At 49.2% G+C, this 19237-nt stretch overlaps 1 protein-coding gene across 5 annotated transcripts in view; it reads left to right on the forward strand.

Moving 5' to 3' along the window:
- Positions 1 to 3451: 3451 nt before the first annotated feature.
- LOC116628559 (piggyBac transposable element-derived protein 1-like) overlaps positions 3452 to 19237 on the forward strand; it is a 79095-nt gene continuing 63309 nt past the window's right edge. For 2 of the 5 annotated variants that reach the window (XM_032398944.1, XM_032398952.1), the window contains exon 1: positions 3452 to 5385. In XM_032398944.1, coding sequence (XP_032254835.1) covers positions 5347 to 5385 — 39 coding nt within the window. In that variant the 5' untranslated portion in view covers positions 3452 to 5346. Of the gene's footprint in view, positions 5386 to 6952; positions 7250 to 19237 lie in introns of those variants that run through there. The other 3 variants (XM_032398945.1, XM_032398946.1, XM_032398948.1) reach the window with 3 other exon arrangements.

Below are 19237 nucleotides of genomic sequence, written 5' to 3' on the forward strand. Positions count from 1 at the left end.
CAGCAGGAAGGTCCGCAGGCGGCGGGATGCGCGGGAGTAGCCAGGGCCCTTGAGGTAGAAGGGGTAGAACTCGAACTCCAAGGGGCACTGCAGGTGGACCTGGAGCGCGCAGTCCGGGAACTGCGGGACCCCGGTGTGGAGCCGCTGCTCTGCGGGGCCGGCGTGCGCGCCCCGCGGTGGCTGAAGCCGCTCCTCCTCTCCAGCGGACGAAGCCCCCCTGCGTGTGGTGGAAGGGGTCCGGGAACGGCCGCGCCAGGGCCCGCAGCTGGGTGCTGATGTCCCAGCCGTCCACCAGGCTCACCAGGACGGAGGAGCCCGAGATCAGGAGCTCCACCACCACCTACACCCGCGGCGGCTTGTGGATCTGGATCCCCTCAGTCCTGCAGCGAGTGCGGGGAAGGAGGCGCGGCCCGACTCTGCGGCCGGACAGCCTGGAAACAGGCCTTCAGCAGCATTTTGAAGCTGGTCTTCACTTGCCGCGCCTCCAACACCTCGATGGGCACCAGCTCCCAGTGCTGCACACCCTTGAGACGGGCTTTGTCCCCAGTGATGTAGACGGCTGCACGCTGGGGCGCAGACAGCCCCGTAGTGTGTGTGTGTGGGGGGGGCTCGCACGCTGGGGGCGTTGGCCAGGGAGAGGGTGAAGGTAGGATTGTCACTGCCCACGTCATTGCGGGCTCACCCATTGCGAGCTGCCCCATTTACCTCTGGGCGTGGTCCGCCTGGAGGCCAAGACGGCCACAGGATTGGACAGCGTGGTGACCCTGGCTCTGGGGCTGGGCACGTGGCTGTCCGTATGGGCGCAGGAGAAGCCGCTGGGGGTGCTGCGTCCCAACGCACCGGTCATCTGGGGCATATCTTGAAGTGGATTGAAATTCGTTAGTGTTAAGAAAATCTGAATTCAGAAACCCAGTTACTCGCAAAGGTTTATGTGTAATATATAATGAACACCATGTACTCACCTACATTTATAATTGTTCATTTTGCCATATTTGCTTTTTCTACCTCTGCTGAAGTATTTCGAGGTAAATTATAGACATTACACATAACACTCTTGAATACTTCAGTATTCATCTAAAAAATAAGGACATTTTCCTATGGAACTACAATATCATTATCAAACTCAACAGAAGAGAAAAATCAGAGGGAGATTTTTCAACGTATGCCCTTTTGAAATTTTGTAAAATTTTGAATCTGTGGCTATATAACTTATTCAATAGGTAATAAATTTTCAAATTAAAAATAAACTGAATGGGATCTTTGATACTTAAAATTGACCAGAAAGCTATGGGATCTGCCCAAGATATCACTAAAGGACAGAAAGATTATTTCAAGAACCCAGTTGAAAGTACAGATTGGAGTGGGGGGGGGACATTTCATTTTAATGCCCAATTAAGTTAGGGCTGGTGTGAGTGGGACTTTCATCCAATCAATACTGATAGCATGGTAGGCATGGAAAGCCAATCGAAATTCAAAACAAGTGTCTATTACTTTGAAGCAATGTTTTGTTCTCTCTATCATAGAGAGGGTCCAATGTAATGAACTTGCCACCAGGTGACTGCTCTTCCCACTGGGGTATTACATCATACTTAGGGTTTAGAATTGGTTGGTGACATCCATAGGGCAGATCAGCTTGCCCACTTACTGAAACTATCTTGGGTTAGTGAAGATTCATATGGGACATAAGTATTTTTAGACTTGGGTCTATCCACATACCAGCTAGTTCCCTCAATCTCTTTGTTAACAATTCTCTAATTCTTCTCCTTCTGTCCTTCTTCTCCTTTTGTTTCTCCCTTTTCTTCTCCTCCTCCACCTCCACTTCCTCCTCCTCCTCCTTCATATTTTTTAAGCTTATGACATAACTTGCAGAAGAGTCAATATCCCAATATACCTGTTTCCAGATTCAAGTAACACTCAATCTTTATAGTTAGTCTTGTAGTCAGCATTTCTTCTAGTCTGAGCTGAGTGGTGTTTTAAGTATTTTCAGTAGAGATTCCCAATTCTAAGTAAAAAGTAATCCCTTCTGTCCCAAGACAATCATCAAGTACTGCTATTGCTATAGGGGAATCTCCCTCCAAACAGACAAGTGGAAGCCAGTCTTTCTCAGAGCTGTTTAACTACAGGGAAATCCAATGCACTATCCACTTGATCCTAGGGTGGAGGCTGCCTGAGTGCTATAGTTGACCTGCTTAATGAGCACACATGATCCAGTTAGAGAGCCTAATCAACCATCAGTGACACATTTGAGAGTTTCATGCAAATAGAAACGGTTTACTTGTCACAGGTGGGCATCCAAAATGCAAGAGAATAACGTATTTGAATGGTATTCCAGTTAAAGAAAAGCTGAAAATTTACAGTCATTATATAGTTTGTTGGGAAAGTTTGTACTGAGGGCTTTGGGGGTGTGTTGAAGAAAGTGATCAGGATTTTGAGCATATTTTCTTCATGCTGGTAGATTATACACTTACTGGATATTTAGAAGAAGTTAAAATAAAGGATGAAACCTGACCTTACTTAATGCCCTCAGATGGCTAGTTTGAGTAAAACAATCACAGGAATTTACAAAGCTATGGTTTTGGAGTTAAAACGCTGCATCAAAGAATTTACATTAACATGTAAGATACTTTCCTACTGCTGTGATAAAATAAATAATGAGGTTCTGTTAAAAACAAAACAAACATAATTTATGCAATACCATCATTCTGGTTGGCATGATAAAACTGATGGATGACTAACAGTACTAATTATGCTCTTTTGTACCAATAAAGCTAATTTAGTTGATTTTGGATTCCCGCTAAAAATCCAAGAGACTTCTGTAGCAAAAAGTGAAGGAAGGAGAGGAGCAAAGGAGCAAAGAAGGAAAGCAGAAGGAAGGAGGGAAGGAAGGAGGAAAGTCTACCAATACCTAGGGCCCGGACAAATAAACTGCAGTACATGTGCTGGATGTACTATTATGCAGCCACCAAAGGAGCTACACCTACATGAGCAATAAAGAGGTCTAAGGTACGTGAAATGAAAACGTTAAAATAAGTGGAGAAAAAGCTAAATGTCAAATAGCTTCATGCCTGTCTATCTAGCTGTGAGACAGAGATGGGAATTACACGCGCGAATCCCCAGCTCACCCCTGGCCACTGGGGTGACAGTGGCCACCCCAGGGAAGTGGGACTAAGGAGGGATAGGATGGGATTTCACCTTTTGCTTTATTAATTTTGGCATTGCCTGAGAATTTTAAAAAATCATAGGTAATGTTTTTAAAAAATAAGCATTTTCAAGTTAACGGCCGAGGCTGCACGCGTTTCTTCCCCTTAAACGTGTTCCCCGTGCGCGAAATTCCAACCACGTGCTCCGCCGCGGGAGGCGGGAGACGAGACGCGGGATCCTAGAGCGGCCCGGAAGTACTCCCGCCCCGAGCGCCCCCGCGCGGCGGGCGGCCTCCTCGCTGCGGCGCATTGTTCCGGCTGGCGCGCCCCCGCCGACGCCGCGCCGGGACCCTCCGCTTCCGGGCCTCGTTCCGCGCCCGTGAGTCGGCGCCGGGACCCCGGGGCGTGGCTGGGAGAGGGCCGTGGAAGGTAAGCCTCCGCCCGCGGAGGGCGCGTCGTCCCGGCTCGGGGACATCGCGCGGCAGGGCGGGGGAGGACGGCGAGGCTGGAGGGCCGCTCCTGGGAGTAGCGGCCGCAGGCCGGACTGGAGTCTGACAGGGGACGGGGAAGTCAAGCACAGAGTTGAGGCCCTCAGCTTTTGGCTCTGAGACGGGTTAAGGGGCTGTGAGCGGACTGGCTCTCGGCGGCAGGGTCCTGGAGCCCTGGCGTGCGCGCACTGCGGCGAGCATGTTGGAGATGCGTGCGCCGGGGTCCCTGTCCTGTCACCAGGTGCCCGGTGCCCACTCCCTGCGTGTCCACCACGGCGCCTGTGCCGCGGGAATTCCGCGTCGGGGCTGCGCGTCCTGACGTCGTGCAGACGTACGGGCCTCCGGGGTCGCGGGCCCTGCCGAGGTGTCTGGGTTCTAAGGAGCGTGCTCATCGGGAACCTGACCTTAGGCACCCTACCGAACTTCCCCTGACAGCCGTCTCCTGTCTCCTGAAGGAGCGGTTATCAAACCTCAGAGGGTCACGTGAACGGTGACTGCGGTCCGCTGTGGGACATGAGTCCCAGGAAAGACAGTTCATTCATTAATCAAAGACAAGAACAGTTTCTGTCTCTTCTTTGTCTAATTTCACTTTTACGTAACGAGTCTGAGCTTTTTAACCGTCTGAGTGAACTGTGGGGCCCCTAATTTCCCCTGAGCGCTGTAAGGTGTTTGTATTGCTCTTTCTTCACATCGAGAGACTGAGATTGAAAGAAGATAAGAAGTTGGCTGAAGATCACACAATTAGTAAATGTTAGGCCGGAATAAAATCCAGTTCTGAGTGACTTGAAAGTATATGCTTTTTGCACATTACGACCTTATATTCCCCATTCTTCCCATCCTTTGGTCCCCAAGTGACTTTACTTTTAGTGAAGAGCCTTGGGACCTGTGACAGTTGTTTTTTCAGTGCCTATCATTAGCTATTGCCATTTTTCTATGTAAACGGTGATTTTTACTGCTTAGGAGGGAATCTTCAAAGGTGTTTCTAAAACGTAGCTCCGCTGGAGGGTGCTTTTTAAACTCTTCAAGGACAAGATGAATGCAGATGCAAGGGAGGTTTTACCCCTGGATGTGCAAGCTCCTGGGGTTTGGGAAGAACTTCTGACAGTGCAAATGGAGACGGAAAGTCGCCTCCAAGTGCAGGAATCCAGGCTGAAACATAGTAATCCCCTGACGAGGGAAATTTCCGAAGGCGCTTTCGACAGCTGTGCTCCCAGGAGACCCCTGGACCCAGGGAGGCCCTCCCCCGACTCCAGGAGCTCTGCCGCCGGTGGTTGAGGCCACGTGTGAGCACAGAGGAGCAGATCGTGGAGCTGCCGGTGCGGGAGCAGTTCCTGACCATCCTGCCCGAGGAGCTGCAGGCCTGGGTGCAGGGATGTCGTCCAGGGAGCGGGGAGCAGGCGGTGACTGTGCGGGAGGATCTGGAGAGAGAGCTCGATGAACCTCAACATGAGGTAGGAAGGGAGATTTGCCAGGAAAAAGTATGTATGCGTGACCCTTGAATCCTTTGTTTTATACCCCCTTGACTAACTCTAATCCTGCTTCCTGCTTCTTTCTGGGAAGTGTTCTTCAGACAGTTTTCTCTTCAGAAGTCAGATCTCATCTGTCTCCAGGTGGTAGCCCACACGCAGGGGCAAGAAGTCCTCTCTGAAGAGACAGTGCCTCTGGGAGCACAGACATCACCGAGCCTCCAGTCCGGCCTGAGGAACCCCAGCTCACCCATGACACTGCTCAGCAGCCCCACCCTGTTGGAGAGACAGGTGAAGGACAGGATTTTTCTGGTGCTGAACATATGAGCCCCCTTGTCAAGCAAAAACAAATAAAAAGCCCAGACCTGGGGAGCCAGGGGATCAGGAGTCCCTTTGCCAGGTGACAGCAATGCTCCGTGTTTCCAAGTGCACAGTGTGCTCACTGTGTCCCCTTGCCCCACGCTCAGGCTCCCCCCCGAGTCCCATCCTGGAGGCTCTCTGGTCCCTGGCACATGGCACCTCAGGGAGACTTCCAGGAATCACTGTGGGGAGCAGCTTTAGAGAATCGGTGTGATAGGGTCAGATCATGGCTTTGCCTCTGGAAGCTGCTTGTACGTGGGCAGGTCACTTAACCATTTGCTCTCAGTTCCCTCATCTCCAGAATGGGGTTGATCATAGTATTGCCTTAGTCTGCTCGGGCCCTCATAAAAGAACTAGCACACACTGAGGGGCTTACACAACAGAGATTTATCTTCTCACTGTTCTGGAGGCTGGATGTCCAAGATCAAGGTGCCTGCAGGGTGGGTTGTTGGTGAGACCTGTCTTTCTGGCTTGCTCACGGCCACCTTCTTGCTTTGTTCTCACACGTGCCTTTCTCTGTGCACATGCTTATTGGGGTGGGGGAGAGAGAGACGGAGGGAGGGAGAGAGAGAAAGCTCTGGTGTCTCCTCCCCTTATAAGGACATCAGTCCTATTGCATTAGGGCCCCACTCTTAATTATCTGAATTACTTTCCTAAAAGGCCCTATTTCTAAATACAGTCAGGGCTTCAACATGTGACTGGGCGGAAGAGAGATGACACAATTCAGTCGAGCAAGTGTGCACCACAGAAGGTGGTTGTGGGCACTGAACGCGAACAGCTGACCGGAAAGCACTTGGCAAGCTGTCCCTCAGGGTCGCCTTTGCCAGTCTGGCCAATGTTTGCAGGGCAAATCTGTGAGTGCACTCAGTAGGTGGCAGACTGGATGGGGGAGTCCGGTGGAACCAGCCTTTGCCCCTTCCTGGCAGGTGACGTCGTGGTGGGTGCCGTCCCGGGCACATGGGGCCGAGCCGGCTGCCTTCCTGTCCTGGCTGTCCCCGCCACAGCTGGCCCAGCTTCCGTCTGATTTCTCACACCAGACCTTGTCACCTCTTACTGATGGTTAGCCGTCTAATAGTCGGTGTTCTCACACCAGCCCCATGTGGATCGAAGCCGGACTTCCCTTGCTGCTCTGCCTCCTGCCTGTGTTTATTCCGTCTGCCCTAGCAATCATACGGTTATCCTGGATTTCTGCCACTTGGAACACAGCTCTTGACTTAAATTAAAAAGATATTTTTGAGTGACTTCTGTTGCTCTACAGACCTTCCTCTAGCTTCTGTGACCTCATCAGATTAAAAGTCCTTTGGTTTCTGGGCCCCTGGGTGTCTCAGTCCATTAAGCATCCAATTCTTGATTTCCGCTCAGGTCATGATCTCGGGGCTTCATACTCAGCGGGGAGTCTGCTGGAGATTTTCTGTCTCTCTCTCTCTGCCCCTCCCCACACTCGTGCACTCTCTCTCTCTATATAAAATAAATATGTCTTAAAAAAAAGTCCTTTGGTTTCATTTTCCTCCTTCATGAACATCTTTGCAATCTGTTCGTTTCTTCCTCGTCTCCCTGTGAACTTGAACTTTTTATTTTCCAGCCATCTTTTCCTTTCTTCTGCCTTCCAAACTGCATCTAGAACCCTACTGGGAGCCCCTTCTTTCAGGAAGCACATCTGAGCCAGTCCTTCCTCCTGTCTGTCCATCGCTCCCTCCTTCCATCCAGTCATCCATTAAGCATTTCCTGTGGCCGCAGGAGAGTATCCTGAGGGCGTCTAGAAATCAGAGTTCTCTTAATGGGACTATCACTGCAGGTATGTGTCTTCAGGAAAAGCCAGTTTTGCAAAGCAACATAGTAAGTGTTTGAGGTTAGAAGGACTAAATCCAAGTTCCAGCTCTTCATTTTTTTTTTTTAAAGATTTTATTTATTTGACAGACACAGTGAGAGAGGGAACACAAGCAGGGGCAGAGGGAGAGGGAGAAGCAGGCTTCCCGCCGAGCAGGGAGCCCGATGCGGGGCTCGATCCCAGGACCCTGGGACCATGACCTGAGCTGAAGGCAGACGCTTAACAACTGAGCCACCCAGGCGCCCCTTCAATTTTTCTTTTTTAACTAAGCAACATTTAAGGTTACTTTGTATCACTGAGTTTGAGTTCCTTTCAGAACTGCTGATGGTAAAAAAAATCCAAATAATATATAAGTTTATGTAGTAAAACATGAAAGTTCTCCAAATTTTATTCCCCAGGAGTAACCACTCTTGTCAAATTGCTGTGTATTTTCCAGACTTTCTCTACATACGTACAGAGTCTGTCTAGCTATGTGTCTACCTTTTATTTGCTGTTCACTTCTTTCAAGAGGTGGGCTGATAACATCAGGGGGTTTTGTGGTGCATAGTTTGATAACACAGGTGACATGCTTGTGAGTCACGGACGGCTGTGTAAATGGTCATTATTAGAAGGTGAGAAACGTCTTTGTTTTTATATTGTACCCAGTTCTCTTGTACATTTCAAATGTAAGTGTGAAGTTTGGGCAGAAAGGCAATACTGATCCCACGTGTGGCCTGTTTCTTCTCTGAAGACGCATTTCTGTTTTCCAAACCTGTTGTCATCCCCCAGCTAAAAGGAGCAGGAGAACATGGTCTAACAAGAGAGGAGTCCGCAGAGGCTCCTGTTCAGGTGCGTGAGGGACAGTAATCAGATGTGGGAGAAAGAGCTGGATGTTTCGGTAAAAAGAGGAGGGCTGGAGGCTGATCTCTTTGGGCTCTCTGGTTGCAAGGAGGAAATCTGTTGGTGCGCAGGCTCCTTGGGAGCTTCCCAGGTGTAATCTGAAACCAGCCCCCTCGTGTGGGGGGCAGGGAGAGACTGAAGACAGCGGGTAGGTGGTGGTTTTTTTTTTTTTTTAAAGATTTTATTTATTTATTTGACAGAGACAGAGATAGCGAGAGCAGGAACACAAGCAGGGGGAGTGGGAGAGGGAGAAGCAGGCTTCCCGGTGAGCAGGGAGCCCAATGTGGGACTCCATCCCAGGACGCTGGGATCATGACCTGAGCCGAAGGCAGACGCTTAACGACTGAGCCACCCAGGCGCCCCAGGTGGTGGTTTTAATAAGCAAAGGAGGCTTACACGGGAGGCTCTTCCTGGGTGGCAGCAACGTGAGTAGATCTCCAACCCACCTGCCAAATCGTGAAAGTTTATACAGAGGCCTTACCAGCTTCAGTCATGTGTACTGTCCAGATGGTGTTGTCCCCCCGTCACTGTCCCTGGCCTTGGGGTGGCTCCCTGGAGTGGGGCAGGCAAGTGGAACTCACATTCCAGGGACAGAGGAGGGGGTGAGGAGCTTCCAGTGGTCAGGGTCCAGCTCATGGGTCACTTGGCAGTCATGTTTTCTTGACGGCTGCCCCGAACAGTCCTATCCGCAGAGCCCGAGACATCCTGAGGGTACCACAGGGCTGCTCCCTAGTGTTTAGACAGTTTGGGTCTGTTTGTCTCCATTCTTCCCTTCAACTGCTCCAAGTCTGATGGGGTTGGTTGGACAACTATCCAGTATGGGCCGGTTCTATCGGGAGTGTTTGCCTCAGGTGCCCGTCCCTGGGCTGTCATTTGAGGCCATAGTAGTGGATTGGTTTCAATGCTTTCTTTTATTCATTCAACAAATATTTATTGAAAACTGCCTTGTGCCATCCGTGATTGAAGGAATAAAACAGAAAGATCCCGCTGTCATGGAGATTAGATTGTGGCAAGGGGGGGACAAACAGGGAGGTGATGCAGGGTGTTAGAAGGTGGTAAGTTGTGGAATGGGACAGAACAGGCGCAGGGGAGGGAGATTGTGAGTGCGGTGGGTGGCGAGCTGCTTGCAGTAGTAAGAAGAAGTAAGGAAGTAGGAGCTGAGGAAAACTTGAAGGAATGAGGGAGGGAGACTTGCTGTCATCTGAGCAGAGCCCGTAGAGGCCCTGTGCGGGGAGCACACCTGGGGTGGTGCTGATTTCACAGTTGTCGGGCACTCCTGAGACCCCTGGAATGGCAGGATTGAACCCTTGTCCCATAAAGGAATGAATGAGTACATGGGGTGAGTTCCCTTGGTCACTGTGAGGCTCCCCACCTCAAAAGGGGGAGGGACTTTTTTTTTTTTTTTTTAAGATTTATTTACTTGTTTTTTAGAGAGTGTGTGCGAATGGGGCTAGGGGCAGAGGGACAGAGAGAATCTCAAGCAGACTCCATGCTGAGTGCGGGGCCCAATGTGGGGCTCAATCGAGGACCCCGAGATCATGACCTAAGCCCCAAGGCACCCCATGGTGAGGGAGTTCTAAGGGAGACCTAAGAGCAGCCACCCTGATCGTGACCCACCCCTCCCCATGAAGATGTAGAAGGAATTCTTTCCAGGCCCAGGCCACGTAAGGTTGGACTAAGCCGCATTTTGCCTAAGAGGCCAGACTTCCTTGTTACCTGGAGGAAGGTGTTACCACACTGACCCTGCTGTCTCTGACCTCCTTGCTGCTCTGTGATGTGCGGTCACATCAGGTTAGAAGCACCCTGTCCTTTTGTGCAGTGACCCTCCCGTAGACTCAGGGAACAAGTGACATGTGCCTGGTCTTTTCTGTTTCAGATGGAATGACCAAGGCTGAGGACAGAGAGCTGGTGCTGAGGAAAGACTGTCCTAAGATAGTGGAGTCCCATGGGGAGATATTTTATGGACAGACCTGGGGGGAATCCCCCCAGGATCCCCGACATGGAGAGCTTGGTGACCCTGAGGGTTGGGCAGCGGGGCGCTGGGGCAGCCCCCGAGAGGAGGGCGGCACAAGTGTGATGCGTGTGAGAAGAGCTTTGCCCAGAGCTCAGGCCTTGTTCGCCGTCAGAGAATCCACACTGGGGAGAGACCCTAGGAGTGTAGTGAGTGTGGGAAGACCTTTAGTCGGAGCTCTGGTCTTCTCAATCACCGAGGGACCCACAACCTACAGAAACGGTCCCGCTGTGCGGAGTGCGGGAAGGCCTTCAGTCCGAGTGCGGGTCTGACCCGGCATCGGAGAACCCACAGGGGAGAGAGGCCCCATCGGTGCGGCCAGCGCGGGAAGAGCTACAGTCGGCGTCCGTTCCTCGTCGAGCACCCGAGGGCCCACACGGGGAGCGGCCGCACCAGCGCACCGAGTGTGGGAAGAGCCTCAGCCGCCATCAGAAGACCCACACGGCGGCCGCGCTGGTCCAGTCGTCGCTGGCTGCCGGTTTCCCGGATCACTGGCCAAGTGCCCGGGGGAGGCTAAGGCTAGAAAACGTCTTTCTTCACGTCCCACTAGGTGCGTTTTGGAACAAGTACTGACCTGTGGCCTGGGCACATCTGAAGAGGAAGGTGCGGGTGTTTGAAGCTGCTGCTTTCCCTTTGGTCCCTTTAGCCCTTCCCGGGTTGCCGCGCCCCCAGCCCTCGTAGGTACTGACTTTGGGCCGGCTGCACAACTCTCCCCATCACGTAATCACTAGCGCTGCCATGGCCACACGCCTGAAGGTCTGTATCTGTTGAGTTCCTCAAGAGCACGTCGAGGTCTGCTGATGGTTTACAGTAAATGGGCCTGGGGCGTCCCTGTGACCAGTACCTACGGGGCCAACCCCGTCCCCCTCGCTGCTTCCCCGGTGCCCGACCGGCGCTGTTTGCAGACTGCTTCCGTTTCCGAAGCACAGCTGGCAGGGAAATGGCGCCATCATTGTCCATCTTACAGACGAGGAAGCCATGAGGAGTCAGGGTTTAAAACCTGGACTTTTGTTTTGGAATAATTTAAGCTAATAGAAATGGTAGAGTTTTCATATGCTCTTCATGTCCCACCGTGTTTTTAGTTAAAGCCCCGGCTTTGGGCTTCACTCCCCAGGTGTTTATGGTGCTGTCCTGCTTCACTGGGATCGTCAGGCTGTGTCTTCGGAGCTCGGTCACCTAACAGTCCCTTTGTGCTCGTCCATCACGTCCGCAGCTTTGCAGGCCGTCTGTGTCCCGAGTCCAAGGCCACCCCGCGGAGTTGGGTCACCAGCCACATAAGGCGCTTATATTTTTATTTATTTATTTTTAAAAATTTTATTTATTTGACCTGAGCTGAAAGCAGCTGCTCAACGGACTGAGCCCCTTCTTGATCCAAGTCTCCCTCTCCTTTTTCCCATTTCTCTACTGAGTGGGTGGCCCAGGAAGTCTTATGAACAAAGGTTTTATGAACAGTTTCCCGTCACAGAGATAAATTACCGAATGCACAGCATTACCTACAAATTCCACACAACGCCATCTTGAGGCAGGGCATCCATTTCCCTCGCTGTGGGGGAAAGTTCTACCTGCTGCGAGAAGCCCAAGATGAATTTCTGCATCATAGTACACTTAAAGATAGGCCCTGGGACCATCTGATAGAAATGTTGGGCATGAAATACAGAAATGGTCTGAGGATTGGCTGTTGCTGATTACATTGGGGGTCCCTGCTTGAGTGAGTTGAGATTCAAAAGTTCAACTCTGAAAGTTGCCTGTCCTCATCCCTTGTTGTGTCTCCAAATCGTGTGGTACAGTGGGGACATCAAGGACCAGGAGCCAGGTGGCCGGGGATGGAGTCCCTGCTCGGTGAGGTCTGCAGGGTGGGGCCTTGGATAAGTCACCTGGAGTGGATTTCCGAGAAGCAGAGCCCGGGCAGGGATTCAGGTCCAGGGGGTTTACCGCAGAGGGGCAGCCGCAGGGCAGCAGGGGAGGCAGGACGTGGAGGAGAGGGCTGAGCAGGATGTGGTCTCAGTCCAGCTGTAGCCTAATTTGGGGGAAGGGTGTCTGGAACAAAGCTCACCTTGGAGGCAAGGGGCTAGCCTTGTGTGTCCGCGCTCAGCACTCATGGATTGAGGGCGGCCCGCTCATGGTGGCCAGGGGAAGGGAGCACTGGCTGGGTGCGGGGCAGGGCGCAGGACCACGGGCAACTTTCACCGAGCTCAGCCCCTCAGGCCTGTTCCTGCGCTTGCCTGCCCACTTCTCACCGTTGTTCTGAGGAGCAGCAGATAGCAACGAGAGGAAAGGACACTGTGATCTCTAAAATACACAGCACGTGAAGAGAAGGGGACATTATTACTAAGTTTGAATATGCTCTATAACAAGGCAAAAGGAGGGTTGGACAGCAGTGAGAGACCTCCTAAGTTAAAGTGTTTGGCGGACTTTTTCTTTTACCTCAATTTTTTAAGAAAGTATATTACAGACTGCTGTCATGTGGGGTTTAGAAATAAATTAATATTTGGATCAGGGGAGCAGAGAAAAAAGTAAGTTAATATTAAAAAGTGAAGACGTGTCCTGAGTGGAATTCCCTGTTTTCCCTGAACTGGGAGCATTTAGTTCACGTGTAACGTAAATGTGCTCTGCAACAGTCTCTCCATTAAATTGGTATAGGAGTTCTCCCCTCCCAGTGGCTGTCCCCCCCTGCTCATCGCCCCGGGCCCGGCGGGCTGGCACAGGGCAGGCGGCGGCTCACACGGCAGCCGTGTATCTCCCACAGTTCTGGAGACGGGGAGGCCGGCGTCCGGGCACCAGCTCGGGCTTAGGTGATGGCACTTTCCTTTGTGCTCACATGACCTGTCTTTTGTGTGCCTGGGGGAGGGAGGGAGAGAGACGGACAGAGAGACAAACCGAGGGTCAGAGACAGAGGCAGACAGACAGACAGCAAGCTTCTTAAAAGGGCACTAATCCCACCGTCATGACCTGACCTGACCCTAATTACCTCCCAAAGGCCCCATCTCCAAATACCATCACATTGTGGGGTTAATTTTAACATATGCATGTAAGGGGGGGGACACACAAATAGTCCGTCCCACGACCCCACTGCTTCCAGTGGCTGCTCTCAGCAGGTCTCCGTCTGTTTTCTCAGCTCTGCCTGAGAACTAAACATACCTGCATCTTCATATAACCCTGTTACTGTGAATAAGGAGTTTTATTTCTTCCTTTGCTCATTTCTCTAATTGTGATGCACTAGCCAATCTCTCTAGCACCGTGTGGAGCAGAAGTCATACTAACAGTCATCCTTATCTTATTCCTAATTTTGAATGGATGTATCTAATGATTTGGCAAAAAATCACATTTTCTGTGTGTTTCTGATAATTATCCTCATAACATTAAGAATGTTCCCTCCTCATTTGCAAGAATTCTTTATCATGAATGATTTCTTTTAGAGAATATTAGCCTAGTATCTCTTTCCCATCCTTTACTTTTTTTTTTTTAAAGATTTTATTTATTTATTTGACAGAGAGAGACACAGCGAGAGAGGGAACACAAGCGGGGGAGTGGGAGAGGGAGAAGCCGGCTCCCCGCAGAGCAGGGAGCCTGATGCGGGACTCGATCCCAGGACCCTGGGACCATGACCTGAGCCGAAGGCAGTCGCTTGACCGACTGAGCCACCCAGGCGCCCCCATCCTTTACTTTTAAAAAATTATTTCCTTTGGATATCCTATGTACAGAATTGGATTAATTACAATCCTTGGTATGATTCATGACACACTGTCATCATTTGTCCATGAATGCCATGATTTTGATTATTCGTTTGGTAACTTAGGTAGTTAATTTAGTACCTAGCACTTATTAATGTGTCATTAAACACAAACAAAACAAAAGATCTTGAAAAACACCTGTATGGCCAATCACTTGGCACCCCTCATCTTTGCCACCCGGATTTCCCAATTAAAGGACATCATCTTGAATCCTGATTTTATAATTTCTTGCTTTCCTATTTATATACTTTTATTGCATATATTTGCATTCCTAAGAACTATAATTTTTAATTGATTCTAATAACTCTTTATAAAATTTCCTATGTTCAATCTTGTCTTTTAACTCATCAATTTAATCCAGTTGTGTTTATTATGATTATCAGTTTATTGCTACCACCCAATTTTGTCTTTTCTATTTTCCATGATCTTTCTTTAATTTTTTTCTCAGTTCCTGTTTTATATTGGTTAGTTTATATTTTCTTCTCTTTCCCCCATTTACATGTTTGAAAATTATACATTTTTAGTCTTTCTTTTTACTGGTGACACATAAAATTTCAATATGCCCACCTGACTTGTGAGATTATGAAACTAATCTCTGTGTGTGCCCTTCTGCATGATATTGCACAAAACCTGAATGCCTCCCAGGAGCCTGCTCCAACTGTTGATTAGTATTTTAGTTACACTTGACCTCAAGTTGACCTTGTCATTATAATTATTGTTATTAGTGGGTTTTTATAATCAACGACTAATTAGATTTTCACGTATGTGTTTTAACACATTGGTTTTACTCACTGAGGCTTTCTTGAAGATTCGTTTTTGTTGTCACTGGAGCACGCTTTTCGGTGGTTTGGCATTGGCAAGTTCCGTTAGGCTTTGTGTGAACATGTTTTCGTTCCACTCTCCCCCTTGAATATTGGTTTCCATGTATTTGCAGTGAGAGAGCCCTCATGAACTCAGTCTGCTTAGAAGGCTGACTGTTCTTTTCTTTCACCACTTTGAAGTGTTTCTTCCAACTTGAGATTTAGGTCATCCATCAATTCCTGCAATTCTCAGTCAGCCTCTCCCTCAAAGTTCTCTTGGCGGTCCTGTCACTTGTGTGGATTGGGCTTTCTCACCCTGTTGGCCAGGTCTCTTACTCCCAGTGTGTTTTGCTGATCTTCATCTCTCTGTGATATATGTCTTCAGATCAGTCTTACAGTTTACTTATTCTCCATTAGCTATATTTAATATGTTGTTTATTTAACATAGATTTTCATCTCAATGCCTGTATATTTCATTTCCTAATGTTTTATTTGATTCTTTTTCAAATCAGTCTGCTCTTCTCATTTTATATCATGTTCTTCCATTTATGGTTTCTAGGTGTCTAAAAAATACTTAAATGTTCTAAATACCGCTTACCATTTCCTTCAGATCATTATATATCTGAAGCTCTTAGGGAGCCAACTCCGCTGCTCATTTCTACAGACTTTTTCCAGGGTAAATGCTTATTCCTGTGGTCCATTATTTTCTGCCATTGTACATTCTCAAGACGGATTATTTTTTTTTTCTGTGGCAGTACCCTTGTTCTAGGGCATGGAAGCGTCACTATGGGGTTGTTCTTTTTTTAAAGATTTTATTTATTTATTTGAGAGAGAAAGAGAACGGGGGGTAGGGGAGGAGGAAGGGAGGGGTGGAAGAGGGGAGGGGGAGGGGCAGAGGAAGAGGGAGAAGAAGAACCCCCATGGAGTAGGGAGCCTGATGCGGGGCTCGATCCCAGGACCCCAAGATCATGACCTGAGCCCTGAGCTGAAGGCAGAGGCTTTACCGACTGAGCCCCCCAGGTGCCCCTGTTTGTTGTGGTTTTGACATATATCCACAGATTCCCTTACACTCCTGCCTTCTAAACGCAGAGTCTAATTCCATTCTCCTTGAGTGTGAGCTGAATTTATCCTCTGGTTCAGAGATTCCTTCATCATCTGTGCCCAGTTTTCTAAAAAGCCCATCAAAGGCACTCTTCATTTTTGTTAGAGTGCTTTTCATGTCTAGCACGTCTTTTTTGGTTCTTTCCTGAGATTTCCATCTGTCTGCTGACATCACCGAGGCACCTGTTCTTGCACACTATCTGCTTTATCTGTTAGGGCCCTTAGCATATTTTCCGTAGTTATTTTAAATTCATGCTCTGATAATTTCAACATTCCCGCCATGTGTTGTTCTGATGCTTGTGCTGTCTTTTCAAATTGTGTTTTTTGCCTTTTGGTATGTCTTGTCATTTTTTTCTTGAAAGCCATACAAGATGTACTAAGTAGAAGGAAGTGCTTTAAAATGGCCTTTAGCGGGCGCCTGGGTGGCTCAGTTGGTTAAGCGACTGCCTTCGGCTCAGGTCATGATCCTGGAGTCCCTGGATCGAGTCCCGCATCGGGCTCCCTGCTCGGTGGGGAGCCTGCTTCTCCCTATGACCCTCACCCCTTTCATGTGCTCTCTCTCTCTCTCTCATTCTCTCTGTCTCAAATAAATAAATAAAATCTTTAAAAAAAAAAAATCTTAAAAAAAAAAAAATAATAAATAAATAAAATGGCCTTTAGCAATGTGGTGGCAAGGTGTGGGAAGCATTCCATTATTATTTATTTATTTATTTATTTATGTATTTGTCTTAGAGCATGCATGCATAAGCAGGGTAGGGGAGAGTTGGGGGGCGGCAGAGAGAGAATCCCAAGCAGACTCTACACCCAGCACAGAGCCTGAGTTGGGGCTCAGTCCCACAACCCTGAGATCATGACCTGAGCCGAATCAAAAGTTGGGCACTTAACCAACTGAGCCACCCAGGTGCCCCCAAATGATTCTATTATTAAAAACAAGACAGGGGCGCCTGAGTGGCTCAGTCGGTTAAGCACCTGCCTTCGGCTCAGGTCATGATCTCAAGGTCCTGGGATCGAGCCCCATGTTGGTCTCCCTGCTCAGCGGGGAGTCTGCTTCTCCCTCTACCTGCTGCTCCTCCTGCTTGTGCTTGCTCTCTCAAATAAATAAATAAAATCTTTTTTAAAAAAACAGACTGTGGGCGCCTGGGTGGCTCAGTTGGTTAAGCGACTGCCTTCGGCTCAGGTCATGATCCTGGAGTCCCGGGATCGAGTCCCGCATCGGGCTCCCTGCTCGGCAGGGAGTCTGCTTCTCCCTCTGACCCTCCCCCCTCTCATGTGCTCTCTCTGTCTCATTCTCTCTCTCTCAAATAAATAAATAAAATCTTTAAAAAAAAAAAAAAAAAAAAAAAACAGACTGTAAGACAGCAGGCCCCGCACGCAGTCACTTACGCTAAGCCTCACATCGTCAAACTGAGATGTAACTTACATACCATCTCAGCTCTCCTGGAACTGGGATCACAGATGAACCGGTCGATCAGGAATCAGCTGGTCAGCACTAGTTAGGGAACGTGCCTGGTAGTGCCTGTTGCCCCTACAGGAAGGTGACCGTGCACTGACCAACCTGCTTTTTCTGCCCAGAGTATCTTCCTTGTTCCCAGACCCTTCTGCCTTTAAGTCTTTCAGTTTGTACAGCTTCTCTCCATCTGATAGATGGGGTGCTGCCCAATTCACGAATTGCTGAATGAAGCCAATAAGATCTTTAAAATTTACGCAGTTGAATTTTGCTCTCGGTGAGCCTTTGTGTCTGGACTGAACTTTGCAAGTGTTCCCCAGTGCCCTCTTGTCTTCGGTGGAACGTGGTGGCTGGAACTGGTGATTCCCTTCTCCCACAGGAAAGGCTAGAGCTGGCCGGATTGGGGATTTCTCTTCCCCCAGGTCAGTGAGGATCTGATAGCACCCCAGCAGATTAGGCTCAGGATAGCTAGTCTCTCCTGAAGGCAGGCCTTATTAAAAAGAACAGAATGCTCTGACATATCTAAAAATGGTCCCCTTTCCTCTCCTCTGGCTGGAAGCACAAGGGCATTTTTCTCTACTATTTCCTGTGGAAATCTGGTCAAGCTCCTGGAGGTAAAACACACAGTATTGTGGGGGCCTCCCTGTGACTGGAGCTCCCTGGAGTTTTCATCTCTCAGGGTTGCCCACACTGAGCCTCCAGCCATTCCTCCATTTGTATTCTGGCTTTCCTACCCTCGCTTGGTGGCACGCAGTTATTACTCTTGAGTTTCTGCTTCCTACACCTTCCCTCCCTGGATTCATCTGACTGTCCAGTCATGGGCCTGCAGTTCGTCGAGTCCTCCCCTCTCTCCTGCATCCAAAAGAGTCACTGGTTTCTCAGTGTGTTCAGGACAAACTGGTAACTTGCAAGCTCCTCACGTGTAGAACCAGGAAACTGATGCTGTGTGTAAGCAGAGTTCAGTCACTGGCTTCTCACAGCTAGACTGGGGGCGGGGGGAGACTCTGTAACACCTGAGTCTAGATCACTGAAGAGCAGGGTGTCCAGCTGCCTCTCAGGTCGTTCCCGGGAGGGAAGTGAGCCTCCATGCCGTCACACTCAGTGAGCTGGGTGGATGGGCCCTGGGAGAACTGAGGCCTCCTGCCGGCCAGCCATGCTAATGAGCCCTGTTGGAAGGAAGCCCTCCAGCCCCAGGTCAGGATGACAGCAGCCTTGGTTGAGCCTTGAACTGGAACCTCAAGGAAGACCCTGAGCTAGAATTACCCACTTATCGTATTCCTGAGTTCCTGAATTACAGAAATTGTAAAAGAAAATAAATGTGGTTTCAAGCCACGGAGTTTTGAAGTAATGAGTTATACAGAAATAGGTAGGGTCGCCTGGGTAACTCCGTCAGTTAAGCGTCTGCCTTCGGCTCAGGTCATGATCCCGGGGTCCGGGGATCGAGTCCCGCATCGGGCTCCCTGCTCAGCGGGGAGTCTACTTCTCCCTCTCCCTCTTCTGCTCCCCACCGCTCATGCTCTCTCTCTCAAATAAATAAATAAAATCTTAAAAAAAAAAAAAAAATGAAAGAGCTAGCTCAACACACTGCCTTCCTGGTGGCCCGTATCAAGTATAGTATCTCTGAAGGTTCCTTCAGCACCATTTCACAACCGGGCATGCTACCTGCATGTTCCCTCCTCATTTCTGGCACCTGGGAAATTTCCTGTTCTTTCTTTGAAGCTCAGCTATTTAAATTTTCTGTTGTTATACTTTATCATTTACTTGTGCCAGTTGGCCATGCTAACATATGATTTTCTGTAAAATTATAAATTACTAAAATTAACTACAGAAAAGACAGAAAATTTAAAGAGACTACATATTTCTTAGAATCAAGTTTGATTAAATATGATAAAATAGTTTAAGTAATGGCTTAAATAAAATTTCATTTATCGGGCGCCTGGGTGGCTCAGTTGGTTAAGCAACTGCCTTCGGCTCAGGTCATGATCC

The sequence above is a fragment of the Phoca vitulina genome, unplaced genomic scaffold, assembly GCF_004348235.1.
Source record: "Phoca vitulina isolate PV1807 unplaced genomic scaffold, GSC_HSeal_1.0 scaffold123, whole genome shotgun sequence".
Taxonomy (NCBI): domain Eukaryota; kingdom Metazoa; phylum Chordata; class Mammalia; order Carnivora; family Phocidae; genus Phoca; species Phoca vitulina.